Below are 9,408 nucleotides of genomic sequence, written 5' to 3' on the forward strand. Positions count from 1 at the left end.
CGTCAGCCTCCCTCACGAGGGCTGCCGGGTCCTGGCGGCTCCCTCTAGTAGGCTCGATGCCGGACAAAATTAGCCCTGCCTGGCCCGATCCCCCGCTCCGCTGCAGAACGCGTCTGCCCCGGAGCCGATCGCCTCGGCAAATGGCAGTGAAATGGCGGTGGGTCCCGATTTAAATAGCCCGCCGCTGACGCTGCTGGCTCCGCCTTCGCCTCGTCAGCCTCCCTCACGAGGGCTGCCGGGTCCTGGCGGCTCCCTCTAGTAGGCTCGATGCCGGACAAAATTAGCCCTGCCTGGCCCGATCCCCCGCTCCGCTGCAGAACGCGTCTGCCCCGGAGCCGATCGCCTCGGCAAATGGCAGTGAAATGGCGGTGGGTCCCGATTTAAATAGCCCGCCGCTGACGCTGCTGGCTCCGCCTTCGCCTCGTCAGCCTCCCTCACGAGGGCTGCCGGGTCCTGGCGGCTCCCTCTAGTAGGCTCGATGCCGGACAAAATTAGCCCTGCCTGGCCCGATCCCCCGCTCCGCTGCAGAACGCGTCTGCCCCGGAGCCGATCGCCTCGGCAAATGGCAGTGAAATGGCGGTGGGTCCCGATTTAAATAGCCCGCCGCTGACGCTGCTGGCTCCGCCTTCGCCTCGTCAGCCTCCCTCACGAGGGCTGCCGGGTCCTGGCGGCTCCCTCTAGTAGGCTCGATGCCGGACAAAATTAGCCCTGCCTGGCCCGATCCCCCGCTCCGCTGCAGAACGCGTCTGCCCCGGAGCCGATCGCCTCGGCAAATGGCAGTGAAATGGCGGTGGGTCCCGATTTAAATAGCCCGCCGCTGACGCTGCTGGCTCCGCCTTCGCCTCGTCAGCCTCCCTCACGAGGGCTGCCGGGTCCTGGCGGCTCCCTCTAGTAGGCTCGATGCCGGACAAAATTAGCCCTGCCTGGCCCGATCCCCCGCTCCGCTGCAGAACGCGTCTGCCCCGGAGCCGATCGCCTCGGCAAATGGCAGTGAAATGGCGGTGGGTCCCGATTTAAATAGCCCGCCGCTGACGCTGCTGGCTCCGCCTTCGCCTCGTCAGCCTCCCTCACGAGGGCTGCCGGGTCCTGGCGGCTCCCTCTAGTAGGCTCGATGCCGGACAAAATTAGCCCTGCCTGGCCCGATCCCCCGCTCCGCTGCAGAACGCGTCTGCCCCGGAGCCGATCGCCTCGGCAAATGGCAGTGAAATGGCGGTGGGTCCCGATTTAAATAGCCCGCCGCTGACGCTGCTGGCTCCGCCTTCGCCTCGTCAGCCTCCCTCACGAGGGCTGCCGGGTCCTGGCGGCTCCCTCTAGTAGGCTCGATGCCGGACAAAATTAGCCCTGCCTGGCCCGATCCCCCGCTCCGCTGCAGAACGCGTCTGCCCCGGAGCCGATCGCCTCGGCAAATGGCCCAAGATTCAACCAAGACTGCCTTATTCACAGGAATATTTAATCTCCTGCTTCTCAAAATGGTACTAGAGTCACCTGAAATCTGCATGGTCTCAACTAAAGTCATACCAATACACATCATTCTCTCAAAGCACTTCAAACATCTACAGAAGAAAAAGAAAACTGCCAGCATGCATCAAATCCATCACTTCTATTTCCAGAACAGCATATACTTCAAGTGTTAAGTTACTTTTCCAGTGGCAAGAACCAGTTTATGGTTACTGCTGTCTGTACCACAGTTGCCTTCAGATCTGTCAAATGTATATATTGCCATTTATAAGACTATCAGTTTACACTTCTACCCAGCTAGAATTAATATCCTTGAAAAAACTGATCATCACAGCAGAAGATGAATGTCACCATGGTTTCTGCGGTTAGTTTGTATAAACATGTTTAAAGTTAAGGGAGGCAGGCATCTGCCAAGCTCAGATCTAGACCACAGAAAATGCCATCCAAAACCTCTTTCACCATATCAATAGCCAGATACAAGGAGTTTCTGGTTTCTAGCTGTAAAGTTTTTGTTTCTTACTATTATCTCCGTTTCTAATTTGGAATCTACACATACATCGTGGCCCCCTTTTTATTTCCCTCTCACAGTGTTTGATTTCCAAAGCTTATCGATTTCACTATCAGGATAAAGTAAGAAGCTGCATAAGAGCTGCTTTCACCAGCCTGCTCCCTAACTCTCGGCAACCAGTCTTCCTTCAGTTTGAACAAAATGAACAGCAAACAGCTACTGGGAACTGAGAGCATCTAGCACAGATATACTAAAAATATTTTTAAAGTTTTATCCTTTATTATTTTTAGTAAGTGAGGCAATTTTTAAAGGATGAATTATGTTAAAGTTTGTACAGAAAAAGTGTGCATGTACTAAGTTAGTCGTCTCTGGGATGGAGTTCTCATAATAACACTTTGTCACTACAGCACAAGCAAAAAATGAGTAAAAAGAAATGGACAGGAAAAAAAACTTTTGTGGTTTTAGTTATTAGGAAAAAATCAGTTGTAATTGAAAATAAAAAGATTACAATCTCCTCCCCCAGCATTCACTTTCATACAATTAAACATAACCACTTAATCTTCATTGAGTGAAAAAAAAGGCTCAGTGAACATCGCAGACGCCATGTAACTCAGATTGCTTACTATATTGCATTCTATAAAGTAAGTACCTTAAAAGAAAACTACTTACGTCTTTTAAGTCTATATCCGAGTCTTCAGGAAAATCTGGGTGAGCATCTCCAGAACCATCCTGGGGAACAATTCCCCAGTCATCTCCTTCCTTTAGCTCTCCGCATTCAGCAATGACGCACAACTGAAAAATAAGCAGGTTTGCTTATTGAGAACTTTTGAAAAAAAAAAAAAAAAAGCCATAACTTCTATGTACTCTTTAAACTCAGTAGAAATCTTTTTCATCTGTTGTTTGGGTGCGTGGATTTCAGAAGCCTATCACGTAATTAGCCTATCCTCACCAAAAGGCTTTTATCACAGAAAGCACTGCCTTTGGGAAGCAGCCTTCCACCAACACCATACCCACGCTCTACAGGGGGGCTGGAAGAGGAGCTGACAGCACACTGAGCTTCAGCAAAACACAAGCCATTGAAATTTCACTACTTTAGAGACAAAGGATCTTTCTCAAAACTGCCAAGTCTTTTAATGTTACAGAGGTCTTTGTTTCTGAAGCAAGCAAAAACTGGCATGGCCTACAAGGACAGCTTTTCTAGAAATAAAACTATTTCTGACCTAACATTCATGACAATTACTTATCTGATAGGTAAGGTTTTGAATCCCACCTTCTAGATCCACCTCACTTAAGTTCCTAGAACACCTCAAAATGTGTAACTGTTTGAAGAGGTTTCAACCACAAAATAACCGTTCTCCCTTCCCGGTACTTTCACAAGACATGTTATGTTTCAGATTCAAGAAATCAGATGTCCTCTAATATTTAAACTAGGTTCCAGCGACAAGACAATAGGAGAATGAGAGGTAATGTTTCAATATTTTCCCCAAAGCAACCTGTTAAAAACAGGGTATTTTATTGCTTTGGAAAAAAAAATATTTAATCCTCCTCAAAAAAATAAAGGTCAAATCAATTTGGTGACTGCATAAAGCTTCATATACTACAAGAAAAACCACCACCCCTAGGTGCCCTGGGTTTTGCTTACCTTAACAGGATTTTCTCCATTTACTTCGACATTTTCTAATATTTTAACAACACCCATTCCTTTGATCACTTGGCCGAACACCACATGTTTCCCATCCAGGTGAGAAGTAGGCACCGTGGTAATGAAGAACTGGGAGCCGTTAGTGCCAGGTCCCGCGTTTGCCATGCTCAGCAGCCCTGGTTTGTCGTGCTGCACATCAAATCACAACCAACATGAACAAGATCTGTTATAACATTGTATAAAGAACCCAGTGTCCTAGCATACAGAGCCGGATGTGCGAGTTAGCATTCTGAACATTTCGTGTCCACTTCTACAATCAATCCACTCTGCAATGGTCAGCTACTGAGCTGGGACAGATCACCTGAGATATAGGTAAGTTTTCACCTTTTTTTTTTTTTTTTTAATTACAACTAATGCTAGACAGCACTGGTCTGAAAACAAAGAGCCAAGGAACAGTAAGCTCTGGTGTTGCCTTACACGTGTTGTCTGTAAACACTCAGAGGAAAAGTCACAAAGTTAAGAGCCAGAAATCTGGTGGCTCTGATCTTCAAAACATTTACATGTGACTCCATTTTGCTTGGGACCAAATCTCGGCAGCAGTCCCATGAAGTGAGTCATATTTATCAACAAAACTCTCGATAACTCAGGTGCATTTTCTTGCCATGAAATTGTTTTGAAAAATGTTGCAGATAAAGTATTTCTCCCATGATGTTTCTGCTTGTCATTTGGTAAGCTTACAAAACAAGTAAAGAAGTCTGGAAAAATCAGACTGAGAAATCTAAGGCTTGCAAAATTGGCATGGTACCAGCACTGCTTGGGGACTGAGTAAATTGGATGTTTCACAATTGTACAGCCATTAGTTGAAGTGACACCAAAAAAGTGGACTGGGAGTGACCTGACATTATAAGCTGACCACTGGCAAAGTCTTACCATTTATTCCAATTTACAGGTAACCATATAAACACCAAAAGAACAAACGTGGACCTGCTGTACAGTATGGTAAAAGGCAGTTTTCTTCCCTTTCTGTCTGGAATACCCATTTTACATAAAGGTAGAACTAAAACTTCTAAAAATGATTTAAAAATATAGAAGACAAACATATCTTCTTCAGAAGGAAACGAAGAAAAAGAAGTCAGTCTTGCGTCTAAAGACAGATCCCTGCAGTCATGAACCAAATTGGATTTTGGTATAAAGAGAAGCCTGAAGAATGGTGATGGGCATTCTGAAGTTAATGCCAATTCCCCAAGAAACAAGGAAAGGTACAGGACAGATCCTGACACAAGCAGTGTTCCAAGAGTTGTACCTGTTAATTGTACCTGTTTGAATGTGTAAGGCACATGCAGCTACAGTCTCCCTGGTATCACTAGACACAGATTTTGAGGACAAAGATAGCTTTGAAATTTCCTACTCTCACAGTAGGAAATTCCTTCCTGCCATCCTGCAGCAGGGTGAACAAACTTGCTACACTATAAAATACATGAAATAGCTCATTTAAAAGATACATTTTTTAATGTATAGAACGGATCCATGAACAGTTGCATTGGTGCTATAATTAGTGAGCTCTGATACAGAAGTGGCAATAAATAATGGGGGGTAAGAGTTTCTGAAGTTAGCTCTGCCATCAAAGCCAGCATCTCTTAAAACTACATCCTCAAATCCAGACCCATGCATACTCAAAACCCTATTTGTCACTCTTTTAGAATAATATCCCTACCTCTTTCAATGAAACAAATACTGTTTCAAATTAATTTCTGATGGTGCAATTAAAAAGAAATTGTAGGCTATGGTTGCCTTTTCTTAATAAGGTGGACCCTTTCTTCTGTGCTCAATAAAGACTTTAAGGACAAACTAGTAGGGGACTTTTTGGCTACATTCATTCCACTGCTTAAAAATACATTAACAGTGGCCTAAAGAGCACTAGTGCTGAACTTGAAGAAAACTAAAAATTACTGAAAATTCAAAAACTGGATGCAATTACTATTTTTAATAGATTACCTTATAATGAAAGTTTTCATCTTCGAATTTTTCACCATAAATACTTTCTCCACCAGTGCCATTTTGATTTGAGAAATCTCCGCCCTGGACCATGAACTGCTTAATAACTGTAAAAGAAAATAATTACAAAATATAGCAGCAAGGCAGGAAAGGCACTGCAGACCAAACAATTCAGAGACGACAAGCAATCCCAGCCATCATCACTGCACCTAAATAAAACGCAAACCACCTTTTAGTTATCCTCACCCACACATTCCTTTTCTACTCAGTGAATGTTATTTGAAATTTGATCCTTTACCTGAAAACCACTTCAACCCATTTACAACTCACATTAAATTAGTTTTGCTAATTTACTGCTGAATTTATAATGCAAATTTATTGACTATGCATGGCAGACAGTATTTAGAGATTAGGAGGATCAAAAAGTCAAAAACATAGTTTCAGTCGTTATCTCTTCAACAAATGCTCCACAATAACATTTACCATTATTTCAAATATTGATAATGGAGGATTTCACAGAACTTACTTCTATGGAAAGGGCATCCTTTATAATGGAGAGGTTTTCCAGTTGCGGACCCTGTTCCTTTCTCTCCTGTGCATAACGCACGAAAGTTTTCAGCGGTTTTCGGTACAATGTCAGCAAATAACTCAAAGACGATGCGTCCAACTGAAATGGCAGAAAATGAGAAAACGTTAAGTTCTGGCCTTGGCACAGTAATTTATTGAGTATTACAGGGCAAAGGACATAAACGTTTCAGACTTTTTTGATCAAAAAGCTTATGTCAAGCACATAAACCAACCTTACTCCTCATTCTCTTAAGCACCCGTTTCACTGAAACGCAGTAATGCTGAACTTGCAGGCGAATAATGGCCACGTAGAGTTACAGGTGCTACTAAGCAACCCTTAACACCTAAAAACGTATGGGTTTTAGCTAAAGGACGCGAAACCTGGGCAGATCTCAGACCCCCCAAGAGCGGATCGGTGGATTTTGTGTCACTGTCATCTCGTCTCAAGCCGGCCCCTCACGGGGGCTGCCGCCATCAGGGGATGCTCCCCTCTTCTCCTCGGCCTAACCGCCTCACTCTCCCGGACGCCGAATGTGAAAATATTAACCCTAATTAACACGGGAACGCAATCAGACGGCTGGCAGCCAGCACAAAGCAGACCTCCTCACCCTCCTCACCCTTCAGGGTGGGCGCACGGCGCTCTGGAGGCAGCACCGCGCCAACGCGTGCTCCGCAAACCCACGCCTCCAGGCACAGCTCCGCCACCCTTCCCCGTCATTTTTTATCCCGTCCCCGCGCCCACCCCTTCCAACACCCCCACCGACACCGCCACCTGCGGCGGCCGCCAGCCCGGCGGGGAGCAAATGGCGGCCCCGGGGCCGTGCCGGGCCGCAGCCGCCCGCTGCGCCGCGTGGGGCGGCCCTGCCCGGCCGCGGGGCCCCGCGGGGCCGCGTTCCCCCTCCGGGTGTCCCCCGACAGCGCCGCAGCTCCGCGCCCGGGGAGCGCAGGGCGAGAAGCGGCGCGCAGGGCCCGCGGGGGCCATGTTGCCGCCGTGCTCCCCCCACCCTCCCCCGCCTCGCTCCCTTCCCCTCCGCAGCGCCCCGGCCCGCGCCGCCCCGCGGGCCGAAGCCCCGGCCCCCACCTCGCTCGCCCCCGATGTCCACATCGAAGAAGGCGCGGGGGTTGCGGGGGTTGCCGGGCCGGGCGCTGGGGGACGGGTGCGACATGTCGGGCTGCCCGCGCTGCCTCACGCCCGCCCGCTCTGCAGCCCGCTCCGCCCACGGGAGGCGGCGCGGCCCCGGCCGGGAGGGCCCCAGGCGAGGGGCCAAGGGAGCCAGGGGACCGGCCCTGAGGGGGTTGCGGGGTTGGGGGAGCTGGGGGACAGCGGGGATTTGGGGTTTCGCCTTGGGTTTGTCGCTTTATGTCACGGCTGGCATCGTGAAGGCAGCGTAGGTCTTGAGGCACAAGCAGAAGGGGCAGAAGAGCGCCGGGCTCTGCCCCGTGCAGTATTGCAGCCCCTTCTGGAAATGCTCCGCATCGCAACGAGCCTCACTGTTCCCCACACGTCTTTACGCCAACCCAGCAACCTCTGTATTCAATCTGATTCATAGGATCCCCCAAAGGCTTTCTCCCCTAATTCATGTGATCTCTATACATTTGGACTTGAGCTTCATCAAGCTGGTTTTCATCTCTCAGTATGTCCTCAATATCAGGCATGTCAGAGGGCAGCTGTAATTCCCAGATCAAAAAATATATATATAAAGTACCATTGATATTAATAACCCTGCAGGCCATATACCACATGGGGCTGCTTCCACAGCCCCTGTACAGATGTTGGACGGAGGAGGTGATCGCCACTGAGTGCTGTTGCGTATCGCATCTGGGAACCCTTAACAGGAGGAAAAGTCATCTGCTACCATCTGGGAGCACTTAGTGAGGAATTAGTGGAACCACACTGAGGCATTTCTTTCTCTGAGCCAGGTTACGCAGCTGTGTCAGGGATTTCACATGCTCCACAGTGTCAAAGGCCACCAGGGCTTTGAGTCATGTGCAAGTCACCAGGCATCTGGCCATGGGCACAGGCTGACATTTTTTTCATGGTTACACTGAGCACAGGTGAGGTGCAGGGAGTCAGGAGAAATGGTCTCGGTGAGGCAGTACGGTCAAGCCATGCGAGGATGGTCTCACAGAGATTTCTTCAGCAGGCATCACATCTTGCATGTGTCCTCCACAAGAGCTGCTGGCAGCTTCCACTCTGGAAGAAGGAGTGATTCATTCTTCCAGCAGCAGACTTACACAGTCCCTGCAGCTTTTTTCTGGCCAAGTTGGAAGAGTTTTGGTTCCAGAGTATTAATTCATGTTACAGTAGTTGCTCAGAAGTCCCAATGTGCAAGGTACTTCAGAGGTGCAAAGAAAGAGGCAATCCCTATCCCAAACAGCTTTCAATCTAACCAGACGGGACAGGGAAAGATTAGAAGAAAATAAATACTGCTATGCTAATTCTAAGACGTGAGCTGAATGACAGAGAAATTAAGGAACTTTCTCTGTGTTGTTAGGGGAGACTGGAAAATATGTGAACTGAGTGAATGCCTCCCAAGCACTGCAGAAGTATAATTACTGTAAGAATCCATGTATAGTTATTGACAGGTTGGAAAAAAAGAAGAAAAAAAAAAAAAAGCTATACCATGACTTCTGTCAAGAATTTTCAGAGTGATTTTATGTTCAAATGAATGTATTAAGTTACACACTAAATTGGTAGGTAAACCTCTTTCAAAGTCAGATTTACTTTATAAAATCCTCTAACCTCTCTGTTTTCAGGCAGTAAAATAATTGACTGTGATCTTCTAATGCTTTGTGATCTTGTAATTTTAAAATACTTCCTCTTACCAAAGTATCTCCTCTATTTAGACACTTCTGATAGTTTGCTCACTAAATATTTGTAAAGCATTACATTGTAAATAGGAGCTGCAGCTGAACTGCTTGTTTAATTCAGATATTTATTTGTCTGCACATACAGCTTTGGCTACTCAGTAAATTAGTTGGAGTATGATCATTAGATAAACTTACCTTGGGGGTGCTAAAACCTTGAAGCTATTGCCTTCAAGTACAAGTCTCCCCTTTCACTACTGAATAAGTTGTCCTTGCTAGGAGGGTATGATGCTCCAGCCGAATACAGAGCAGTCAGAGCAGGGCTGCTTTTTGTGCAGCTCTCACATATCCTGATCTTGGTTTTCACCTCTTCCCTTCCTGGCTAAAGAAACTACCACTGATAAATGCATATAAATGCATATGTCATCCT

General features: G+C 47.2%; 1 protein-coding gene across 1 annotated transcript; it reads right to left on the reverse strand.

Moving 5' to 3' along the window:
• Positions 1-2,533: 2,533 nt before the first annotated feature.
• LOC311429424 (peptidyl-prolyl cis-trans isomerase D-like) lies at positions 2,534-7,383 on the reverse strand. Its single transcript, XM_084540505.1, has 5 exons — positions 7,252-7,383; positions 6,130-6,270; positions 5,604-5,710; positions 3,609-3,797; positions 2,534-2,758 (listed from the first exon to the last, which is right to left on the reverse strand). The coding sequence occupies exons 1-5, from the start codon at positions 7,334-7,336 to the stop codon at positions 2,549-2,551; spliced, it is 732 nt and encodes a 243-aa protein (XP_084396631.1). The 5' UTR covers positions 7,337-7,383; the 3' UTR covers positions 2,534-2,548.
• Positions 7,384-9,408: the final 2,025 nt, after the last annotated feature.

Source organism: Aythya ferina (genome assembly GCF_964211825.1).
Source record: "Aythya ferina genome assembly, contig: HAP1_SCAFFOLD_1043, whole genome shotgun sequence".
NCBI lineage: Eukaryota > Metazoa > Chordata > Aves > Anseriformes > Anatidae > Aythya > Aythya ferina.

What these genes read in the sequence shown, in the direction of transcription:
- LOC311429424 (XM_084540505.1), bottom strand. Translation starts at nt 7,336, where the DNA reads ATGTCGCACCCGTCCCCCAGCGCCCGGCCCGGCAACCCCCGCAACCCC. An exon ending in GGACATCGGGGGCGAGCGAG is followed by an intron (nt 6,271 to 7,251) that starts GTGGGGGCCGGG and finishes CTGCCATTTCAG; the next exon opens with TTGGACGCATCGTCTTTGAG. An exon ending in AGGATGCCCTTTCCATAGAA is followed by an intron (nt 5,711 to 6,129) that starts GTAAGTTCTGTG and finishes TTTCTTTTACAG; the next exon opens with TTATTAAGCAGTTCATGGTC.